The sequence below is a fragment of the Eulemur rufifrons genome, chromosome 30 (assembly GCF_041146395.1).
Source record: "Eulemur rufifrons isolate Redbay chromosome 30, OSU_ERuf_1, whole genome shotgun sequence".
Lineage (NCBI taxonomy): Eukaryota > Metazoa > Chordata > Mammalia > Primates > Lemuridae > Eulemur > Eulemur rufifrons.
In genome coordinates, this window is record NC_091012.1 from 43,949,585 (window position 1) to 43,974,662 (window position 25,078).

General features: G+C 45.5%; 1 protein-coding gene across 1 annotated transcript; it reads right to left on the bottom strand.

Moving 5' to 3' along the window:
* Positions 1-14,046: 14,046 nt before the first annotated feature.
* Positions 14,047-24,284, bottom strand: RAB33A (RAB33A, member RAS oncogene family). The gene is made up of 2 exons (XM_069463920.1): positions 23,926-24,284; positions 14,047-14,635 (listed from the first exon to the last, which is right to left on the bottom strand). The coding sequence occupies exons 1-2, from the start codon at positions 24,181-24,183 to the stop codon at positions 14,180-14,182; spliced, it is 714 nt and encodes a 237-aa protein (XP_069320021.1). The 5' UTR covers positions 24,184-24,284; the 3' UTR covers positions 14,047-14,179.
* Positions 24,285-25,078: the final 794 nt, after the last annotated feature.

The window sequence follows — 25,078 nt, forward strand, 5'->3', positions numbered from 1 at the left end:
AGCTTGACAGTCTAATCCCTCTTTATCTTTAGGTTATTCTAAATCGTTCTTTTGCTTAATTCAGAAATAGCCATCTTGTGCATGTGTGCTTTTTGGTTTCAACTGAATAAAAGCTATGATCAGCTCAGTTTCAATCCATCACCATTATTAGAAAAATAACCACTAAACTACAGAGACTTAGAGTCTTACCCTTCTTTTTGTCACACTTTGGCAAAACACCTCTTTGAGCCTCATTTATTTGTTCAGCAAATGTTTATTGAGCACCTACTATGTGCCTGGCACTGTTCTAGGTATTGGAAATATAGACTGAAATCTCTACCTTCAAGGGGCTTATATATCAGTGGTGGGAGACAGACAATACAAAATAAGAAAATTATAGAGTGTGTTAGTGATCAATACCATGGAGAAAAATTAAGTGTGTGGGGGGGAAATAGCAAATATGAATTGGTTGATAGCAAATTAAAATTGGTTGACCATTTTAAAATTAATGGTCAGAGTAGGCCTCCTTGAGAAGATGGCATTTGAGTAAATACCTGAAGGAGGTAAGGAAGTGAGCCACTTGGGTATCTACCAGAGGAGTATTCCAGAGAAAGAAAACTAGTATGAAAAGCCCTTAAGTGTATGAGCCCAGCTCATACATTGTTGGTAGGAATGTAAAATGGTTCAGCCACTATGGAAAACAATTTGGCATTTCCTCAAAAGTTAAATACAGAATTACCATATGACCCAGCAATTCCACTCCTAGGTATATATCCAAAAGAATTCAAAGCAGATACTCAGATACTTGTACATACATGTTCATAGCAACACTATTCACAAGAGCTAAAAGATGGAAATAGCCCAAGTGTCACCCACAGATAAAGGGATAAATAAGGTACAATGGAATATTATTCAGCCACAAAAAGGAATGAAGTACTGATACTTGGTGCAACATGTATACACCTCTTAAATATTAAGTTAAAAAAGTCAGTCACAAAAGATTACATATTTTATGATTCCATTTATATGAAATAGCCAGAATAGGCAAATCCATAGAGACAGAAGGCAGATTAGTTGTTACCAGGAGCTGAGGGGAGAGGGCCATGGGGAGCAACTGCTTTATGGGTCTAGGGTTCTTTTTTAGGGTGATGAAAATGTTTTTGAATTAGATAGAAATGGTGATTGCACAACATTGTGAATATACTAAATGCCACTGGATGGCTCACTTTAAGATGATTAATTTTATGGCAAATGACTCTCACATCGCTTTAAAAAAAACTTAGCAAGTTAGGAATATGGAGGAAACCTCCTTAACCTAACCTAATAAAAATCTACAGCTAACATCATCATAATGAGAGGAAGGGGATAAAAAGGCCCTGAAGTAGGCCCATGCCTGGATCAAGCAATGTTAACAGGACTGATGGGGCTGCAATAGAGTTGGAGGGGTGGCTGGAGGAGTAGCAAGAGATGGGGCCTGAGAGGTCACGTGGACCGTGTAGTATAGTGACTTATAGGCAATTGTAAGGATTTGGCTTTTATTCTGCAATAGGAAGCTGTTAGTGGATTTTTGAGAAGGATATTTTATACCTCAATAAAAATCTGAACAAAACCCCAAAATCTAAGTACAGTGTTAACAGAATTACTGTAGCTGCTGTTTTGAGACTAAGCTGCAAGCGACCAAGGGCAGAAATCAGGGAGATCAATGTGAAGGCTATTGTAATAATCCAGGTGGGAGGTAATGGAGACTTAGAATAGGGTGGTAAGAGTGTAGGTGATAAGTGGCTTCATTTGGGGTATATCACAAAGGTTGAGCCTACAGTTTTGTTTATGGTTTGGATGTGAGGTGTGAGAGAAAGCATTGTAGGAGACAGCACGATCATTAGTCTGGACAACTGGAAAGATGGTGTTGATATTAACTGAGACAGAGAAGACTAAAGGACAAACTTGAGAGCCAAGACTAGGACTTTGATTTAGGACATGTTTGAGTTTAAGATGCCTATTAGATATCCAAGTGGGGTTGTCATAAACATTCGAATATGAGTTTAGAGTTGAGGGGTGAGAACCTGGTTGTTGGTAACATTTATTTTTTTAAAAGTCACAAGACTGTATGAGATCACCAAGGGATAGAATAGGGGTAGAGAAAAGACAAGGTCCACAGACTGAGCTCTGGAGTATTCCAAGAACAGGAGGTTAGGGAGACAAGAAGGAATCAGTGGTGGAGACCAGTGATGTGAGAGGAACAAAGGCAGTCACTGAGTTCTTGAAACCTTGAGTGCCCTATTTGTAAAACATGGGTGTTAACTTGTTCTACAGTTCTTGGATTTTATGACTCTATTTTGGTTATACCTAAACATCACTTACAATTTTTTCTTACGAGAAAATGAATTCAGAATAGTAATCATTTCACAACATACATATATATATACATATATATATGTATCTCAAAACACCACATTGTGCACTTTAAATATACAATTTTTGTTTGTTAATTTCATCTCAATAAAGTTGGAGGAAACAAAAGAATGCCACATAACCACTATCCCCAACAGCAGAAACTGGGACTCTTGACATTGAGAAAATGAAATGTCCCAATTACTCCTAGGCACAGTTAACTCTGTACATGTAGTCTTCTATTATAAAAGTAATGCTCGTCCATTTCTGTAAAAGAAGGTATCTAGGTCTAGAACTAATGTCCATAATTTAGAAATGATCTGCAAAATAAAAGTCAAATGGTCAAATTTAGGAAATGCTGAGTTAAAGTTCTTTATTATGAATTTTTCATGCTGCATATAGTCTATGATTCTCTAAGGGGAAATTCAAAGGGCACTGATTTGACCCTGGAAAATGCCCCACATACTTAGTAACTTCTTGATGTTAATTTCCAGAGGATAGTGTGGAGAATGCTAATCAAGTATAATCATTTAATCAGATTTTCTGAATTGAGAAATATAAAGTAGTTGGGTGAGTGTATTGACTAAGACGAACTTGTAGACATTTCATTCACATTCATGGATCACTTATAATGTTGAATATATAACTGAAAGCTAGCAATATTCATTTTCATATTTTTAGAAATTATATCAGAAAAAATTATATGTTCACTGTTATATTTGTAAAATCTAAGAAGTACATAACTGGGACAGACCAGTTATTTGTGTTGGAGGGTATGGTCACTTTATATGATTTCAAACTCGAGAACCTTCAGACTATCTTAATTATGTCTAGCTTCTCTCTATAACTCATTATGTCTAGTTTATTAATCTATCCACTTGCCTACTTTTCTTGGAACTATTACTATTTTTAGCCTATTATTATATATATTAAAGAGTGTCTTACTCTGTAAAGTTTTACTTCTTGCTTAAACAGCTTCAAGAGATCTTCCTGATACTAGGATTATAATAGTTGAGATTCAATACCCAACTCCACAGTACCCTTACAGGGACAGTGCAGTGGAGTGGTTAAGAGCCCAGGCTTTGCAGCAGACTGCCTAGGTTGGAGTTCCTGCCCTGTCAGTGACTCTAGATGTAGGTGACTTTGGGCTCTGTGCCTCAGTTTCCTCATTTGTAAAAAGCAAGTAACAGCATCTACTCATAGAGTTGAGGGAATTAAACAAGTTAATACAGTATGAGTATATACCACTTAGATTGGCACAAAAGGAGTGTTAAGTCAACATTGTGAATATTATTGTTAGTCTATTACTACCTTTCTTGACTTTTTTTCTGTCTTCCTTTTATTCAGAAAGAAATGGCTCTAATCTTCACCCAATTTTTCATTTCATCATCCACATCACTTTCACAATCATTTTCATTAACTCTTTTCCTAACCCAGTATATCTTTCTTGAAAGTCACTGTTGAAGCACATAGTACTAAAGGTAAGAATACCATTAGAGTTTTGATGTCTCAAGCTCACCAGACTTCCATTTTTAGAGAACATCTATGAATTCTCCTAGGATCATTTTAGTCAATTTTAGACAACTGTCTTTTATAAATAGTATTGGAGTATTTTCCCTAAATTATACCACCTTATACTTGACCACACCATGGTTCACCTCGTACTCATAGTCATACACCTCACTTCTCTGATTTTGAGACCCTTCTGTAGCTTCATTCCAGTCACTTTGTTTTTGATCACCTAGAAATGCTTACTGTTGTCAACATACTTGGAGAGGTTAGTGTGCATTTCTTCTACTGTTTTTAATCCTCCACCCTAAAAAACATCATACTGAATGGGGAAAAGTTGAAAGCATTCCCCCTAAGAACTGAAACAAGACAAGGATGCCCACTGTCACTACTCCTATTCAACATAATGCTGGAAGTCCTAGCCAGGGCAATCAGTCAAGACAAGAATATTAAGGGTATCCAAATCGGAAAAGAGGAGGCCAAACTATCACTCTTATTTGACAATATGATCTTGTATCTGAAAAATATTTGTTTATCCATACCACTGTGATGTACAGTGGGTGAAGAGAGTGCAGCCTCAGAATGATACAGTCCTAGGTTTCAGTCCTGGCTTTGTGTTTAACCAGTTGTATAACCTTGGGTAAATTACCTGCATTTGTCCAGTCTCAGGTTCCTCATCAGTGAAAGGTATGTAATGATAATTTCCTTGTAAGGCTGCTGTAAAGAATATATATATGCAAGTGTTCCTCAACTTATGATGGGGTTGCATTTGATATACCCATCTATAAGCTGAAGATACAGTAAGTCGAAAATGCATTTAATACACTTAACCTACCAAACATCATAGCTTAGCCTAGCCTACCTTAAATGTGCTCAAAACACTTACATTAGCCTACAGTTGGGCAAACTCATTTGGCAACACAGTACACTGTTGTGTATTAGCTGTTTACCTTTGTGATTGCAAGGCCTCCTGGGAGCTGTGACTTGCTGCCACCACTCAGCATCACAAGGGAGTCTCCTACCACATATTGCTAGCCCAGGAAAATATCAAAATTCGAAATTTGAAGTACAGTTTCTACTGAGTGTGTATCACTTGTGCACCATTATAAAGTCAAAAAATCGTAAGTCGAACCATTATAACTTGGGGACTGTCTGTATAACCTATATATATGTATAAAACTTGGCACAGGCATGACAAAAAGTAGGCACTTTTTGTGCTGATGCTACTCCTGCCCCTACTGCTATTGCAGCTGTTATTGCTGTTATTTCTGTTGCTGCTGTTACTACTATCACTACTGCCACTACTGCTGAGAAGAGACCTTGGAAACTACACATCAGTGTAATCCATTGACAGTTTTGGTGGCAATCCATCAACATGGTGGTTATTTGTAACTTTGGCTCATGGTTCCCAGGTCTTGCAATACATTCCTTCAAACTGCTGGGTGGATGACGTCTTATTACAGTGCTTTAGTTACATGTGGTGTAATTCTCTAATGCCGGAAATGAGTGTAGCTCTGGCTTTTTCTTTCTAAAGGCTATGAAATGATACTGCCTTGTTGAAAACTAGTACACAATCCTATCTGATTTGAAGGAAAGCATTCCTTTTGTGTTTAGAGTAAGAGAAATTTATTACTAAGAATTTGTTTCCAGAAAGAAATGAATTTTGAATCAATGAAATCTTGGCTACTTGTCCAATACTATTAATTGTATGAAAGTATGTAATTGTATATAGCAGTAGTAAAGTGTTCTTTCCTTTTGTAAGATTTTAAAATGATTTTTTAAAATACCTGGCTTTCTCAGACTAGGATTATTGTCACTCAATCTTGGAATTGCATTTTTTTGTCTGTTTGCCCCTCATCTCCATTTTTTCCCTCCTCTATCTTCTCCAATATATCTACCTAAATAGATTCATTATAATATAGAAGGAAAGTTTTAAGCTAGACAAGTTTCTTTTTCTTTATAAAAACTTTGGGAATAGAATGGGATATTTCTATCTAGCAAATCTTCAGAGCCCCAGAGCATAAGAATTCTTGGTAAATCACAACACCAATCGGATATCAGACTGAGGTGGGGGGTGGGGGAGGGGATGGGTGTATGCCTACCAATGAGTGCATTGCGCACCCTTTGGGGAATGGTAACGCTTGAAGGTGCTGACTCGGGAAGGGGGGGTGGGGAGGGGAGGGATATATACCTACATGATAGGTGCAACGCGCACTGTCTGGGGAACGGACACGCCTGGAGCTCTGACTTGGGGAGAAAGGCGGTACATGGGCAACGTATGTAACCTGCAATTCTGTATCCCCCATAACAATAAGATGAAAAAAAATAATAATAATAAAAAAAAGAATTCTTAGTAAATCAGATACCTCAAGCTTGGAAGAGTAGGCTACTTAACCAGTTGTCTGTCTTATTGATTGAATCAAATGTCTTAAAGGCCACAATTTCAAGTGATTTTAAAGGTTGATTTAGTTCTCTTAATGACTTCCAAGTGGCTTTGTGATCAAGCTACCTCAGTTCTGAATAATTTAAAAGAAGGATATATTCAACATAGCTTCACTTTGTTTTTACTCTTTTTTTTTTAGACATGGGGTCTTGCTATGTAACCTGGGCAACATAGCAAGACCCCATGTCTAAAAAAAAAAGAGTAAAAACAAAGTGAAGCTATGTTGAATATATCCTTACAGAGTTAACTCAAGTAATCCTTTTGCCTCAGCCTCCCAAAGTGCTGCGATTACAGGTGTGAGCCACTGCACCCAGCCTACACAGCTTTATTTTTAAAACTAAATGATTGGGAAATACCTGAATGATTTTCCATTTTCATTTCTTCCTAGTGCCCTTTATATCAGGGAAATTGAATAAAGTATTATATACATATATATCTGTCCATAAGTTATATTTCACATGTTATTTTATTTAAATCTTCAAAAAAATCCTGTAAAGATGATTTTCAATCCCATTTTACAGTTGAGGAAACTGAGGTAATTGTCATTCTAAAAATAAAAAGTTATCAGGAAGTACTGAGTTGTTCACACCATTTTCCCTATTCTGGTTTTAGTCAAATCAGAGCATTTTCTTTAATGGAAGGTCTGCTGACTTCTTATCTGTAGACAAGTAAGCAATCCTTCAGAGGCCTAAAATTTCATTATCTTCGTAGCTGGCTTAATACGGCTATGGCCAACTTGTGCACAATCACTATTTTTGTTGTTCATAGTGATGGAGAACTGAAAAGGTCCTTAGAGGCCATCTCTGAAATGGTGCAAGAAACTCCTCTAAAATACCTCTTTTTTAAAAGTTCCAGTTGTTCAAGCTGGCCTGTTTCTAAACTTTCCATCCCCAAGCCTTGCCCTCCCCTCTTGGGAGGATAGTTTGATCCTCAGGTGCCTACTCAGACCTTACCCCCAGGTTCTGGGCCTAAGCCCCACTTAAGAATGCCTTCACCACTTAAAGCCCTGGCATCTAGCATCAACTTCCATCTGATCTACTACTTAATCCTAAATGAAGCAAGGATAGGGTCATTAACTTCGAGCCCAAGAGCTCATCCTCCTTTCAGCTTGAAAGAAATAGAGAAGGATAAGAGAAGTTAACATTGTGCTTCGGGCTGTGCAGTTAGGCAGATCTGGGATCTACCATGCTCCAGTACTTGGCAGCTGTGTGGCCCTGGGCAAGATGCTTTGATCATTCTGTGCCTCAGGCTATTGTGAGATTAAGCGTGACAGTCCATGTTAAGCACATAACATAGTACTTAGTAGTACTCAGAATGTACTCAATAAATGTTAGCTGCCATTAATAATTGTCATTATTTCAGTCGAAGGCGTAGAGGCTGAAAACTAGGTGTGGTCCAATATTACCTTTTCCGTGTAATGATCTCCCTGGAAGGCCAGGCAGAAAAACAATACGGGGGTCCCTCTCCTTCATATGAAGCATCAAGTTTTCCACCTGGGATTGGTGGGTAAGGGTTAAGTCAGCCAGGTTTCTTATCCATGCTTGTACTTAAAGTACTTCCCCCAGTACTTTAAATTCCGAGGGTCACAATACTTACTTTATCACTGGGGAAGAGATGAAGTACCACCCAGAGAGTCAAATCAGGTCGTGAGGTCCATTTCTCATTCTAGTTCAACTATATCATGACTTAACGGAAATTTCTCTGTGTCCCCAGTGATCTCTCTTAAGACTACCCAGGCTACTTACCTACCTAACTTCAAAATCTACCTCCCTGGGCAAGTGAGGTGTTTCTCAACGTCTCCCCTCTCTCCCTCCCTGCTGCCAGGCTAGTAGCTCTTACCAGGGTTCACAGACTTCCCTTAGGAGAGTTAAGCCTTAGTGATTTCAGGCAGAGTTAACTTCAGAGCACCCTCCTGAGCCCATTCCCTTTTATAAGAGTAACCTCTCTAGTTCCAGGTGTCTAAGTGCTCAGATTGGGACTAGGATTAATTCCTTCCTTTTGGGTGTCCATCCCAGGAAATGGTCAGTACTGGTCAGAAAAACTCCTGGTAAACACTTTCCTGCCTCCTGCCTTCACTAATCTTACCAGCAGGAGGCGCATGGCAGACATGCAATCTCTTTATTGTATCATCAATCTCATCTTGTGCCTTGCGTCCAGAGTGGTACTCAATGTGGAGGTGTTTATAGTCAGGATTAGTCTTCAGTACTCTCTTAAAGTTAAGAGGCTCTTGCCTGATAGTTTCAGGTGAACAGCCCAAGGGCATTGGGTATAACTGGGACAGTTTCCTTTAGAAACAGTTTAGAGCCTGAAAGGATCCGCCTCACCAGGCCATGTTCCCTAGTTAACCAGATCGCCCGGGGGTTCACACAGCTGGTTTTGAAACTCTGGCTCAGGAAAAGTAGATTCTGATTTTAGAACTCATCAGGAAGTCTAGGAGCAGCCACACACACACACACACACACACACACACACACGCACGCGCGCACGCGCGCAGAGACCTGGAGGCACATCAGAATCACCTGTGGACATTTTAACACTACAGATTCCTGGACTCGCTTTTGGATCTACTTGACCCAGAGCATTTGGGGTTGGTGCCCCAGGAATCTGTACTTTAACAAGTCCTCCACTGAGTTCATGCAGTCAGCTATGAACGAGTATTTGGGAACCACTAATCCAGGGGAATCTCTGGGACCCCCATCTCAGTCCTGCTGCCCCAGCGCCAGCCCTTAGGAGCGTGGAAGTCAAGAAGACTTGGAATCCGAACAAGATTTTAGCCCATGTGGCCGCTTCATTTGAATCATGCTGGGATCTTCAAGGGACTTAAAGGGATCTCAGAGGGAACAAGGACCCTTTCCTTTCAGTGAGGGGATGAGGGATGGCAGGTAGAGGGGGCGTCTTTAAGGTAAGGTGGCAACTCTGTCCCCTCAGGTGTTAAAAGAGAATAAATACTGGCCTCTCTCTGCATTTGCTGGTCAAAACTGCAGGAGAAGCCAAGCCTTGCCTTCAAGGGCGCTCTCAGCACATCTCCACACCCTCCCCCGCCCCTAACACACACTCAGGGTGGGCTGCAGTCAGCTTCCCTGGGGGGGGGGGTACTGCAGCTAGTCTGGACTGGGTATCCCTCCCCGCCACTGCTCGAGGTGGTGGTGCACAGAGCAGCACCTGGTCCTGGGCTCTCTGACTGGAGGTCCCTACTGAGATCGTCCACAGGCTGGCTCTGGGGCCCCGAGCAGATGAGCAGACATTGGGGGAAGGAATAGTGCAGGGGATAGGGGGTAGTGACACGATCCTACAGCCCCAAAGGCTCAGCAGTGCAGTCCAGCTGGCTGTGTGGTTCCCAGATACTGTTCAAGGCAGGGACGTTTTAGGGACTCCTTTGGACTCCCAGAGCCAACACTTCTGTCAGCCAACTGGGCTTCTTGGAGGTAACCAGTCAGGGGCATCCTATTCAGGGAGGAATGTCCCAGACACCTCCTGTATATTGAATGGCCTGCTGGCCAAACCCCTGTGAGTCAGGGAGACTGGCTGGGGTAAACCTGGCACCCCTGCAAGGGCCCTGGAGCTCAGAACTCACCGGAAGGACAGTATAATATTGTAGAAAAAGCCTAAACTTGAAGTGAGACAGATCTCATTCCATCACTTACTACCTTGGACATAAAATGGAAATCATTATCCCTAACCCAGAGGATTAAAGGAGTATTAAATGAGATAGTGAATGAATGTAAAGTGTTTAAACATGGCACCTGGCACATGGTAGACATTCAAATGTTAGAAGTTATTTCTCAGGGCCGGGCGCAGTGGCTCACGCCTGTAATCCTAGCACTCTGGGAGGCCAAGGCAGGAGGATCGCTCAAGGTCAGGAGTTCGAGACCAGCCTGAGCAAGAGCGAGACCCCCGTCTCTACTAAAAATAGAAAGAAATTATCTGGCCAACTAAAAATATATATAGAAAAAATTAGCCGGGCATGGTGGCACATGCCTGTAGTCCCAGCTACTCGGGAGGCTGAGGCAGAAGGATTGCTTAAACCCAGGAGTTTGAGGTTGCTGTGAGCTAGGCTGACGCCACCGCACTCACTCTAGCCTGGGCAATAGTGCAAGACTCTGTCTCAAAAAAAAAAAAAAAAGTTATTTCTCCAGGCCCTGTCTCTGTAGCACAGGTGAAGACCCCAGGACACACGTCTAGAGAGTGGAAGGGCACTGTAGAAGAGAGACAGCAACAGGCATGGTTAGTTCCAGAGATTGGTGAGGCCAAATGAAGAGCCTGGAAGCACCCTACTTCCTTTGAAGCCCTCCACTCCTCACCACCCTCATGGCAACAGGGTCTCATGGTTCTCTGGCCTTCTGGGTTCCCTTCCACTGCGTATGCTCTGGGTCCAGCCCATTCCCAAATCTTCTCCCTCAGTTTGAGGGAGGCCTGAGCACCCTATGCAACCCTGCTGTTGCCGGCAATCAGTTCTGGGGCTGCGAAAGGGATCTTACTAGCAATGCTGGGGTCCTATTGAAATGTCCTGGCTCCATATTAGGATACCATCTTCCCCTGCATCCCGCCCCTTGGGAGGGGAACTGGGGACCCCTATAAGGAACTAAGAGAAGATCTGGGTGGAGCCTGGAGATTCTCAGGATTCCTAGGACCACAGTGCGGAGCCCCAGGACTTCTCAGTTGTCCTCAGGTGGCTGAGGGAGAACAGTCTCCTACTGTGGGGTGGGGCAGGATCAGGCCAGTGAGGCACAGAGGATAGAAGCAGGTAGGACTGGTGAGTGCCTGCTATTTGCAGCAAAACCACCAGAACCTTGGCAAGACCAAAAGGTGACAGTCTAGTGGGAGTGTTCAGAGTCTGGTTCTAAGGTGGGGGCCAGTCAGCATGGAAGTGGCACTGCCGGGGCCCACACTCAGGAGTCACCCAGGAAGCGCTAGCTGTCTGTCTCAGAGGAGCTAAGAAAAAGTGGAGGCTTTCCTTTTTATTTTTGTAAGAGACAGGGTCTCTCTCTGTTGCCCAGGCTAGAGTGCAGTGGCATTGTCATAGCTCACTGCAGCTTCAAACTCCTGGACTCAAGCAATTACCCTGCCTCAGTCTCCTGAGCAGCTAGGACTACAGGTGTGCACCACCATGCCTGGCTAATTTTTTTTTTTTTTTTTTTTTTTTTTTTTTTTTGTAGAGATGGGGTCTCACTATGTTGCCTAGGCTGGTTTCGAACTCCTGGCCTCAAGGCATCCTCTCACCTCAGTCTCCCAAAGTGCTGGGATTACAGGCATGAGCCACTGCACCCACCTGGCTTTTCCTTCTTGCAGGTCAGCAAGCCTGCTGAATCTTTCCAAAGTTTACTGAGTATAGATGGTGCTAAAATCCACTGGCTTCCCACTGCATTTAAATAAAACCCAAACTCCTAGTCATGGCCCACAGGGCCCCAGTACACCTGCCCTTACCTACTTCTCTACCTCATCTCCCACCACTCTCTCCGTTGCTCACTCTATTCCAGCCATGCTGGCCTCCTTTCTGTCCCTCAAACACGCCAACCTCTTGCCTGCCTCAGGACCTTGGCATTTGCTGTTTCTTCCACTTGGGGTTTTCCTCCCCCTGATCTCACAACTGGTTGCTTTTCTGCCTTCAGTCCTAAGCTTAAACAGTATCTCTTCAAAGATGGCTTTCATGACAACTCAAGCTAATACTTTGTCCTCCCCGACCTCTCTTACTTTCCATTCATTTTCCCTGTTTTATGGCCCTCAGATTCCTTGTCACTCTCTGAAATGAGCTCATTTAGGTATCTCATTTCTTGTTTAGTGTCTGTCTCCTTTATGAGAGCAGGATTTTATTTGTTCACCTATGTATCCCCAGGACTTAGAACAGTGGCACATAGTGGGTGCTCAGTAAACATTTGTTTACTGCCTGAAAGGTGTCAGAGGCAACCCAGGTCTAAGAAGAGGCAATCTTGGTTAGGGGATTCATAACACTCGGAACATTGTCATCTTGGCCCTGTTACAGCAGAAAGAGGCCCTGATCAAGAGGGGCCGGGACCCACTGGAATGCACTCATTACGATAGACAAGTGCACCTGCAGTCACTGAGAGGTGGCCAAGACCTGCAGCCAGGTCACAGGAGCCAAAAGGCGCCATGACAGGTTGGGTCTTGGGCAAGGAGTCAGGATTTGGAGTCTGAGACAAAGTCATGGGGTACTCCATCTGAGAGAGGCATAGCAATCAGGGTTTCAGCAAGCAGCTCATCCACAGACAACAGGACCGCAGCCCCTTGGGTGAGATTCAGGGGCCAGGCATTGGATGCGGACAACTGGTAAGAAAAGCACCTCTAACTAGAGTACCAAGCAGGTTGCAAATGCTAGGATCCAGGCAGAAGCCAAGTGATGAGAACCAGACTGGGGGATGGACTGAGCCTGAGGCCAGATGGAGATGGGGTGGGGTGGGGAGGGCTACAGGGACGAGCCAGGCAGGACCAGACAGTCTCTTTGGGTGGGAAGCACGTCTGGTGTGTGTTGCCCTTTGCTGTCTGGGAGCAGAGGTGCATACACCTAACAGAGGAAAGTGCTCAGGAGCTGTCTTCCCGGGACTCTCTTACAGCAGGATTCCAACAAGAGAGCCCCCTAAAGAGCACCCCTCAAGCAAAGAAATCTACCTGGGGCCATTGTAGATAGGCCTTTCTAGCCACTTTTAGTTACTTTAACGACTAGACAAGAGGTTTTCACATCAATAGGACCAGATCTAGAAGAAATAACTGTAGTATTCTGCTGGGGAACCACCAAAAACTCCCATTGGCTCCAAAAGCAAGTACAAACTGTTCTGCCCGCGATGCAGGCCCTCCCCAGCCTCAGCTCCCCACTAGCGCTGCTCAGCTCTCCTAGGCCAGACTCCCAGTTGTCTTCCTGTCCAACCCCCAAGGTCATTCCTGCCTCCCTACTTTTGCCCACTCCCTTCCTCTTTACCAATCCAAATGTTGTACTTTATTCAACATACCAAATAAGTCCAATTATTTTTCTGTGAGCACTCCTTGATACTGAATATATAATGCTCTCAATTCCCATGGCACAACCCCACACTTGGTGACATCATTGTCTAATTTTTGTTCACATGTAGTTTCAGCACGTACATTGCTCCTGCCGCTAGATCATGGGGTCTTTGAACATAGGGGATGTGTTCTCTTGGTGTGTTTCTTCCATAGCACCCAGCAAAGGTCTGAGGACATAATAGATATTTGTTAGCTTGAGTCCTGCCACATCCAAGAAAGGGCAGGGTGCGGCAGAATGCTCTTGGTGTCCGAGACTGCCTGGTGACAAATGGGAAGCAGGATCTAACTATTCTGGAAGCAACTGGGCCCACTGGGCAACCTATACTTTTTATTCTTAAACTTTGGAACATAGGGAGAGAGCAACCTATCTCAGTGTCCAAGGCACACATCTAGGGAATCCAGGAAGTACTGATTAAGTCCATATCTCCTTTCAAGACTTCTCTATCCCTCCATCTGCGTTGGCTCTATAGAAAAACATATCTGGCCCGTGTCCCATCCCCACCAGGCGTTTCTGCCCACTGATGATACTGAGTGAGAGAATTAATAGTCCTGAAAAAGTGACTCAAACGATGAGCGTGTCAGGAAGCATAGGAAGCTGGTAGGCAGTATGCCTTGGCACAGGTACATCACTCTAGGAGGGCAGGCTGCCTCTTCCTCTCATCACAATCAGAAATGTCTTCTTGGAGGAAAGCAAGACAAAAAGTCATTGATAATCTATACAAATTTTATTTCGATATCAATTTGTATGGAAACAAGCAGGTGTCGGCGTTATGCAGGCACGAAAAAAAAGGGAAAGAAAAAAAACTCCAGTGATAATTTATCTCGTATTTACAACATTTGGTTTCAACAAGGACAGGAAGCTTTACTGTTAGCTTCCTGTGGGAACTCCAGTTTCTGCACCTTCCCCTGCTGCCTCTCAGTGTCACGATACAACAGGGATTTCTGGGCCTTCAATCGGCAAGCCAGGCACATGAAAATTGACTCCACGTTCTGGCTCTCTTTGGGGTCCTTGGCTGATGTTTCAAACAAGAGCATGTTGTGGGCATCAGCAAATTTCAGGGCTAAGTTGGAGGGCACCTGGATCTGTTCCCTCAAGTCACACTTGTTGCCCACAAGCACTTTTGGGACTAGTGGGGGCACTGCATGCCCATTGCATTCTTGGATCCACATTTTGAGGTTGATGAAGGATGTCATCTTGGTGACGTCATAGACAAAGACCACAGCATGCACATTGCGGTAGTAATGCTCCACCATGCTTTTGCGGAAACGTTCCTGACCTGCTGTGTCCCACACCTGAACCTGGAAGAGATAAAAACCCATATGTAGAGTCAGAAAAGGAAACATGAACAGATAGGAGAAAACATGGTTCTATAACATTATAAAAATGAAGTTACACTGGCCGGGCGCGGTGGTTCACACCTGTAATCCTAGCACTCTGAGAGGCCGAGGCAGGAGGATTGCTTGAGCCAGGAGTTCAAGAGCAGCCTGAGCAAGAGTGAGACCTCGTCTCTACTAAAAATAGAAAAATTAGTCTCTACTAAAATATAAAAATTAGCCGGGCATTGTGGCACGTGCCTGTAGTTCCAGCCACTCAGGAGGCTGAGGTAGGAGGATCGTTTGAGCCCAGGAGTTTGAGGTTGAAGTGAGCTATGACGACACCACTGCACTCTACCTAGGGCGACAGAGTAAGACTCTTTCTCAAAAAAGAAAAAAAAAATGAGGTTACAAGCCCTGACACAGGAAGTGGTTCTTTGACAGATTAGCAGCATGGACTTATCAAAGCCTACAGAGAAGTTTCCAAATTTGTGTTCACTGAAAATCTTGAGTTAAAAAATCTTGAGGTTTTTAGTTGAAAAACTGGAAATGTAAATTGGTCAACTTTTCTGGAGGGCAATTTGGCAATATCATCAAGAACTTTAAAAATGTTTACAACTCTTAGAGCCTGTAGTCCCACTTCCAGAAATCTATACAAAAGAAACAGCAGGCCAGGCACGGTGGCTCACACCTGTAATCCTAGCACTCTGGGAGGCCGAGGCCGAGGCGGGTAGATTGTTTGAGCTCAGGAGTTCGAGACCAGCCTGGGCAAGAGAGAGACCCCATCTCTACTAAAAATAGAGAGAAATTAGCTGGACAACTGAAAATATATAGAAAAAATTAGCTGGGCATGGTGGCGCATGCCTATAGTACTAGCTACTCGGGAGGCTGAGGCAGGAGGATCGCTTGAGCCCAGGAGTTTGAGGTTGCAGTGAGCTAGGCTGACGCCATGGCACTCTAGCCCGGGCAACAGAGTGAGACTCTGTCTCAAAAAAAGAAAGAAAAAAAGAAACAAACAAACAAACAGAGGCTGGGTGCGGTGGCTCACACCTGTAATCCTAGCACTTTGGGAGGCTGAGGTGGGAGGATCGCTTGATGCCAGGTGTTCAAGTTCAAGAAAAGAAATAGCAGGGATGTGGTCAAAATTCTGTACAAAGATCTTAATAACAATATTATTTAGACTTTTTATAAAACAGGAAACAACCTAAACACTCATCAGAAGAGGAATAGCTGAGGTGTGTATCTAGACAATGGACTATTATTGCAGCCATTAAAAATAATGTTTTCAAAGACTAAATGATAAAGGAAATGCTCACAAAATACATGTAGGGGAAAAAAGCAGGATACAAAATTTTTCATATGCTATGGTCCCAATTTTTTAAAAGCACTAAACATAGACATATGCAAAGACTGGAAGTGTATATATCAGAACATTAATGGTTATTTATGTGCAATGGGACTATAGGTGATACTTATTTTCTTCTTTTATTGCATTTTCCAACTTTTCTGCTAAAAGCATGCATTACTTTGTTTTGGGTTGGGTTTTTTTTTGGCATTACTTTTTCTTTTTCTTTTTTTTTTTTTTTTGGAGACAGAGTCTCACTCTGTTGCCTGGGCTAGAGTGCTGTGGCGTCAGCCTAGCTCACAGCAACCTCAAACTCCTGGGCTCAAGCGATCCTCCTGCCTCAGCCTCTCAAGTAGCTGGGACTACAGGCATGTGCCACCATGCCCAGCTAATTTTTTCTATTTATTTTTAGTTATCCAGCTAATTTCTTTCTATTTTTAGTAGAGATGGGGTCTCGCTCTTGCCCAGGCTGGTCTCAAACTCCTGAGCGCAAATGGTCCTCCCGCTTCAGCCTCCCAGAGTGCTAGGATTACAGGCGTGAGCCACCGTGCCTGGCCTGCATTACTTTTTAAAGAAAATAAAATTAGTCTTAAAATCTCACCTTCTAGTTCAATTTATTTTTAAGTTTACTTTTTTGTTATGTAAAAAGTCATTTAACTCACTGGATTTTTCTTCTGCATCTCAGCTTTTGGGACAAAGGCCAAATTTTGAAGAAAAACAGCTGATATCAGTAACATATGCAAAGACACAACTCCCAGGGGATACTCTGGAGTCAACACACATTCAGCCTAATCTACTACTGTTTATACAGCCAATGCCTTGGACAAGGGAAATTCATGCTCAGAATGAAGGTCCCAAGGCCCTATACAATTCTCAGTTATCAAAGAAAATTTCATTATGGCTACTAATTGACTACTACGGCTCTTAAAACGGAGTATAGCCTTTATTTGGAGTTAGCAATCAGTAAGTATAATCTAGTAAATATAACTGAATCTCTCGGCTGAGTGAAGATCTTACAGGGCCCCAGAGTCATCATTCTAAACATTAGTTTTCATTGTCCAGCCTCCCCTGCACCTCTATCGACACAGCCTTTAAGTTCCTTTGGCACGACCTTCAGATTTGCCCCTTCTTCTATTTCAATTTTCATGTCCCTCAGCCAAACCCTGGTCTCCTCACTCCTGGACTACAGCAAAGTCTTTTGGATTCCGATGTCTCCACTCCAGTGCCTCCTGAATACTGCTTTCAGGCTAGCCTTCCTAAATCCCTGCTTGTATCCTCGTGTCATCCTCCTCTTCAGGAAATTACCATAGCCCTCTACTGCATGTGGCATCAAATGGAAAATTTTCTGCCTGCCATAATTTGACCCCTCCCAACCTGGTTTCAAACTACTCAGCTCCACCTGGTTCGCTCCCTCCTGTGCACATCTGGTCCTGCTGGTCCACCCTTCCCCATCGAATTGGCTGCCCCCTCGTTGCCCTGCACCCATTATTCAAGGTTTGGCTTATGCTTCCACCTTCTTCCTCAAACCTTCTGCAACTTCTTTTCAATCATCTTTTCTTAGGAATTTCTAGTACACTTAGAGTTTGTATCGTACTACTTAGAATATATTTATGTGTTTTCTAATTGTTTCATCAGTGCTCCTGGCGTCTCTCCAGCTAAACCGTAAGCAGCCTTTGGTTGTCATCATCATCGTCATTAACAGCATTATCAAAAGGCAGGATTGGCCTGAGCCACCAAAACTACAAGCAGCCTGGTGTCCTAGGCATCTGCTAAGGCGATTTCAGAGAGAATGTCTGACTGTGGTCGCACAGAAAAACTCAGTCTTCGAAGGCTAATTTGCTTCTGCAAGCAGAGACAGAACAGATTTTCATTTCTTCCACGTCTCTGTTCTGAACAGGAAGAGGGGGAGAACAGGCCAGGAGAGGGATGGAGGTCGGTGAGAGGAGAGCAGGTATAGGCCGAGAATATCATCACCACTTGGCACATGATCCCTGCTCCCACCACCGCCCGCCCCACCCCCCAGTCTTAACTCTTGCCTCTGAGTAAGGCTGAATCCCTACCAGCCCTCAGGCATGTGGCAGATGCTTTAACACCATGAGCTCAGGACTCTAAAAATACCTGCCACTAGCAGGAACACGGGTGGGAGTGTGTGAGGTGTTTGAGGTTGGCCGTTTGGCTTTTCTTTGGCTTCATAACCGTGTATGCCACCCAAGTTGCCGGAACTGCGGGGAGGGCCCTCTCTGCTGGAGACCTCCTCTGCCTTTCCAACGCGATCGCGATCGGAAGCCTCAAAGCTTTTATTTGGAGGCTCAGAATTTAAACTGTAGGCAATGCTCCCATTCCAGCTCTTTATAAACCCCACCCTGAGTTCTTTGCAGCCCTGTGTTGAGAGGGGAGCCAGGAAGCAGGCTGCTCACAGCAGAAAATAGAAGACCCAGTGGTGTGGCCTCAGAGCCATCAGAAAGGAAGAGCATAGCAGTCAGGCTCAGTGGACACATGAAACGACCTCATTTTATTTGGGGGTTTGGTGTTCCTGTTCTTCTCAGCATCCTCATAAACACCCGGCCCTTGCCAGGCAGTGAAAGCATCTCCCTTTGCAGCCGGCTCTCCTCTCACCCTTTCCTCCCTTCCTGTGGGCACTGCAGCCGTACAGTGGACAGGGGCGCTGACTGCCCCCTCAGTCTCATATATGCTCCTCTGATCCTCTTTTCTCTCAGAGGGCTAGTGGGGTATAGTGGAGTCAAACCAACTTAGGTGCAAATCTCAGCCCAAATCATGTCCTAGTTAGGTGGCCTTGGGTCCATTACTTCCTCTCTCTATCTTAAGTGTCCTCATCTGGAAAGTGAAGATAACAATAGCAGTCGTGTGAGGATTAGCATTCCCTATAAGTACACACACTCCTTACAACATACACTCTCCCCTCCTCCCTGGCCTGAAACCTGCACCATTAGGTCTAGATGGACAATGACTTGAGTGGGTGCTGTTGGAAAGGCAGCATCCCTGTTCCTCCCCTTAGTAGCTGAGTAAATGACCAGGCAAGTCCTTTAACCTCCCTGAACTGAGCCTCACTATCCTCATCTCTATAATGGGAATTTGATGCTCCCACAGTTGCTGGGATGATCCAATGAAATCACATATGAGAAAGGGCGTTTGCAAAAAGTCAAGTGCTCTGAAAATATTAGGTGTTGCTATCATCTCAGAAAGCCCAACAAGCTGTCTCCTGTTAGCACTGTTCCTTGGATCCATTGGTTCTCATCCTGGAAAGCACAGAGAGCTTGGCTTCTCGAAGGTGAGACGGAGCCAAAGCAAGGGCAGTCCCGTGGGGAGGGGGAGGAGAGAGCAATGCCGGCAACATGCCATGGGAGGCTGGGGACAGGCCCAAAGTGATGGGGTGCTGAAGGAGGGTGGAGGGAGGACAGTGTGGGGAGCTGCCAAAGATACATCTAGCCTTTGGAACAATTTTCCTGGGGCTATCTCTGCCTGAGCGAGCTTCAGCAAGCCCCCAACCCCTGCACGTGCTCTTAGCTGACATGGGTCTTTCTATTCCCTAGGGAACATATCTGGCATCTTTCTATAGATGAAGCATGAATGTCCTTTTGTTGGAGGCTGATGGGGGAGGGTAGAAGTGCAAAAAGGGAGACAAATACATCTGTAACCTTTGGAGCATGCCTGAGTGGATGATGGGAAAAGTTTAAAAGAAATCTGTTTTCAACTAGCTGGACTGTCCCATCTGCATCTAAGATCCACACACAAAGCTGACACAGAGAATGGCAAAGGAGGATAGAAACAAAGAGAAACTCACGCATAGAAAAAGAGGCAGCAAAGGAGACAGAGAAACACACACTGATGGATAATTAACCATTAAGCTAACTGGCAGAAAATGGAAGCTCAGAAGCCCTACAGAAGACATGATGTCATTCTGACTGCGGGCAGCTTCTGAGGAACACTTAGCTCAGCCTCCATCCACTCGGTAATGTCACACAGGAAGGTGTTTTATCCCAGTGATGAGCAGAGGAAGAGAAACCCACAGTCCTGGGCCGCACCTGCCCACAGGCATGGCTGACCTGCGATCTGTCTGGTCCTGAGGGCTGAGGCAGAGGGAGTGCCCAGCCTGTGGGAGGAACCAAACTAGACAGGAAGGCAGCTTCCGTGAGAATTTACAAAGAATGGTTCAAAAATTAGTTTCTGAGCCTACCCTCTACTACCTACCCCGCTCCAACACACACACCCCTACTTGGCATTTTCCAGTGCTTTTAGACTGAGACAGACTCAATAGATTGAGCTAAATCTGTAGGTGACAGACACATAATGGTCATTAAGGGAAACTCTACCCATCCTTTGGGGGATGGGGGATGCCTCCACCCTTCCTAGGCTGATGTCAGGAAATACGGTCAGCTTTTCCATATATGTCCCTCTGCATCCCTATCACAGGTAACCTCATGGGTTGGATGAACCACGGAGCTAGCCTGAAGTAGAGATTTATGTGCTCTTTGAAGCCAGAAAGCATAATAGGTGGAAAGAGCACCAGAAAGGGAGTTAGGAGACCCGAGTTCTAGGCCTGGACCTGTGTGATCTTGGGTAAGTCACTTTCCCTCTCTGAGCCTCAGTTTCCTATCTGTAAAAGAAGGATGTTGGATTAGAGAGTCTCTAAGGTCTCTTCTATCTCTGAACGTTCTCTGATTCTCACACCCAAGATGAGACAGACAAGGTGCAAAAAGTGAAACCCAGGTGGTTTCAAGTGTGTTCTAGATGCAGTTGAAGGAGACATCTTAAAGGCTCCTGGGTCCTTAGGCTATAACCCTATGTCCCCTGGCCTACAAGACTGGCTGCCTGGCATTCTACCTCCCTCTGTGCACTCCCCCAATCCAGGGGGCTGTCTGTTGCCTCCTAGGGTGGAGTGCAATGGTAAAGATCATGGGCACTGAATCTAGGTTGGAATCCTGGCCCTCTCACAAGGAAAACAGGATAGTGAGATGGTGAAATGCTTGGGCTCGAGAGTCAAAGACCAAAGCTTGAATCCATGTGCCATTGGGCAAGTTATTTCATCTCTCTCAACCTCAGTCTCCTTATCTACAAAATGGGAATGATAATAGTACTGATTTCATAGGGCTGCTGTGAGGAGCAAATAAGATAATATATGTAAAGTGTCCTACCTGGGCTCTTTGTTTATTCAATAAATAGTAATGGAAGTTGCTGTTTTTAGTATTATTGCCTACTCACTGGAGGCTTTTCTTGATGTTCATATTAATCAAGAAACACTGGTTTGTAAATATTGTGATGGGGTGAGGGTGGGGGACATAGTGGTTGGAGACACCAAATCGGGCCTCAATCCCCTGGGGTGGCCCTGATGATTAAGAGTGTAGCCCCAACTATACCAAAACCGGTCACCCAGCACAGGCTTAGGACACAGGAGGAATCCCAGAAGAGGCCACACCCTACTCCTGGACTGAGAAGAGCAGACTGAGACCTCTCTACCACTCTCCTGTGAGAGCTGCTATTTTATTGCCCAACAACCTTCTATTGCTGGCTGTGGTCTAGGGCTACCTCAGACTGTCACACTGGACTTTTCTTTCTCTCCCAAAGGGGGGAGCCCTTGGCAGTCACCTCTTAGCATGGCTTTGGCACTTGTTCCTTGAGAAACTCCAGGCCAGCCAGAGTGTGGGGCCAAATCTCCTGTCTGCATCACGTGCTAGCTGCCAGGCTCTGCCACCTTCCCATGGACATGCCGGTCTCTGGCCAGCCCGTTCTGGCCCTGAGGTTGCAGCAGCTTTGCAAGAGGCAAGGTCACCATCTCCCCACTCCCACGTTCCACTCTGAGTTCCTTCAGAATCTGCCCTCGGAGGGCTCCTCCATAAGCAGTGTCACAAGGCTTTGTCCTCTTGAAAATATCATCTTCCCAAAAAAGCCTTTATTAAGCACTTATCTGCACGTGGTGTTGTGCTGAGTTCTGTTTCTAGTGAGTCACACTGTCACAGGCTCTGTCCTCTGGGAAAAAGTCTGGAATCTTTGGCAGAGACTGTAAAACCAAGTTTGGCTAAGTACAGGGGTGTCAGAAGGGAAGGAAAGGTTTACAAATTCCCCCAAGGCCAATGGGTGGCGACTCTTCCCCTCATTTTCACCTCCCATTCCTTACTTTCTAGCTTCCTATTCTCTCCCCTCACTCTTCTTCCCCCTTCCCCCCTAGACTCCCCAACACTTCCTTTTTCCTACTTCTGAATTTCAGATGGACTTATTTCCTCCCTTTTAAATCCAAGGAACTCTTTCGCTCATTGTACCACTTGATTTTAAACAAATGATAGCATAAAACTTTAAGGTTTTTGAGGGTTTATGAACTCATCCATAAATATATTTCTACTTTGGCTAAAAAAGGCATGTTTTAAAAATGCCAGAATTGTACAGCCTTACATTAAAGAAGCTAGACACACTAGAGGAAGTCTTAACCAAGCAAACGTCAACATAAGAACCCTAGGAGAGGACAGCGATGGAGACCTACTTTAACTTTAAAGGGAAATGTACCAATTCTCCCCCAAATTGCAAGAGCCCAAAGGGATCACAATTTCAAAGTGATCCTTTATCTTCCTGACCTGGGGGCAGGGGCGGCGGGGGGCTCTCCTTTATCAGTACTGAGCTGTCTGTCTTCCTGACATCTAGTATCTTGGCCCAGTTTCTGAAGCCATTTTAAAACACGTTCATTTTCATAAGCAAGCAGTCAGGAGTCTTGCACAATTTGGAGTGTTTCAGCAGTCTCCCCAGTTACTCAGCCCTTCTCTGCACATCACTCAGAAGAGGGGCCTTGTGGTCACTTTTGCTGTTTGACCAGTAAGAGGGAGGTTTACCTTCACCCTGACTCTGTCTAGGGTCTAACCATAGGCTCAGGAAAAGGCCCACCGTGAGTCTAGAAGAGCTGGACTTCAGTGTCCCCAGGGCCTTTATTATATGTGCTTTTCTCCCCATAATCCTGCCCCCTTCTGCTCCCCTGACATGTGAAGTTGCCCTTGCCACATCCTCCCTCCCACCATCCCCTCCACATTGACATATTCCTGTCCTATTGAGTTTCTACCTTTTGTGAACTAAAGGTGAGCACAAAAGGTCACACAATAATATTTGTAGTTAACCTATTTCATAAACTAATGGGGGAGGGGAGGACCAAGGCATTTCCCTGGGCCCTCAGTTAAGCTGCTCTGCATTTTTTGCAAAGGCCTCCTGAAGACAATACCAGCAGAATGAGTAATGGGCAGTTCATTCATTAGGTACCCTAGACAAGTAAAAAGATATCATTTAAGGGGGGCTGTTTCAAATGAACAAGTTTTGTCTATTATGAAGGCCCAGCAGGTGACCCTGTCTCAATTTCTTTAGAAGGACTCACGGCTTTGTGCCAGAACCACCCCACTACACCCCCATCCCAACTCAGCCCTTAACTATAAACTGCAATTTAAAATAAAACAGCTTTCATTCTCCATGGATTCCCATCCTTTCCTCCCCTCTAATGCCTTCGGCTTAGCCAAAGTGGGTTTTTGCAGCCTATTGGCACCCAAGAGGTAGCAGAGAGACCTCAAGATGTGTAAAGTGCTTTGGGATCCATCCCACAGACTAGGACTGAGAGATGCCTCATGCCTCCCTCTGCCCACAGGTGCCGCTGCTTCGCTTGGGGGAGGGTGGTCAGGGATGGGATCAAACATGCTTTCCCTGGCAGGAGCTGTCAGGCAGGGGAAAAGGGTAAGAATGCAACCACTCCCTCCTGCCCTAAAAATTGGGTGAGGTGGGGATGTGGTGACTGGGAGAGGCAAAAGCGGGTGAGGAGGTTCCCAGGGTCTTGGACTCAGCAAGCAGAGACCAGCCATGAGCTGGGTGATTACAACCACTAGAGCTGTACCTCAGGCGAGGCCCCCTCCCAGATCCCTCCCTCCCCGGACCTGACTATCTGGATCACCTTGATCTTCTCGCCCTCGATCTCCACGGTCTTCTCCCTGAAGTCCACGCCGATGGTGGCTTCAGTCTTCTCTGGGAAGGTACCCCCGCAGAAGCGGAAGGTCAGGCAGGTCTTGCCCACGTTGGAGTCCCCAATCACGATGATTTTGAAGATGCGAATCTGCACATACTGGTCCAGCGAAGAGTCGAGCTCCAGGGACGCCAGGCCAGCGGCTGAGGCGGGCTGCAGGCTCCCATGGCCCAGCATGGGCTGCGCCATCTCCCCGGTACCAGACCGGGGCCCCAACCCCCCTCAAGGGCTCCACACAAAGAAAACGGCCACGTTAGTGCGCTCAAGGCGAGAGAGCTTTGTGCGTGTGTGTGTGTGCGTGTCTGTGAATGTGTGTCCGCCTGCGTGTGCGTGTGCCCGCAGCGTGTGTGCGCGCGCGCGCGTGGAGGGGGTGCCTCTCACCCGGGCCCCCTCCTCCTCCTCCAGCGCACCCTCCTTGCAGCTCCGAGGCACCAACACAAAAGCCAGGGAGAGGAGAAGAGATGGAGAAGATGGGCAAGCCGCAAGCCTCGTTCTACGTGTGCGTGCCCTCGGACCGGACGCTCCTCAAGCCGCCGCCGCGCCTTTGCCTAGACTCTCCCCTGCCTGGACCCCAGGGACAGACCGGAGGAGAAAGGGAGTGGGGGGGGTTGAGCGGCACACACCACCCCGGGATAGCTTCTTTCTCCTTGCCCCCATTTATGTTATAGGTTTCCGGCTCCCCACCCCCGCTTGCTCGGAGCTCACAGGGGTCAGCGGCTAGGGAGTATAGCTGGGGAGGACAAAGACCGCTGCACCCTAAAGCATCACTGGAGCACTTCGGCCTGGGAGCAACACAACTCGGCGAGGGTGGGGTGGGGGGCAAAGATACTTCTCTTTTGCCTTGGGAGCAGCGGGCAGCTGAGCCGCGCCTCTGCAGCTCCCTCGCTCCTGGTCCCCTCCTCCCCGACCCTTGGGATAAAGGGATGCTCTGTCTTATTGAGTAAGCAGGTGCACTCAAGTGGGCCCCAGGCAGCCGGGGAGGGTACTGCCAAGACACGCATTGGTTTGCGGGGGGACCGCGCAGCTGAGAGCAGGGAGCCAGGGGGCGCGAGTGTGCGTGTGTAGGGGGTGTTAGTTACTGTTT

Coding starts and splice junctions, on each gene's coding strand:
- RAB33A (XM_069463920.1), bottom strand. CDS start 24,183: ATGGCGCAGCCCATGCTGGGCCATGGGAGCCTGCAGCCCGCCTCAGCC. Junction 14,636..23,925: donor TCGAGGGCGAGAAGATCAAG/GTGATCCAGATA, acceptor TATCTCTTCCAG/GTTCAGGTGTGGGACACAGC.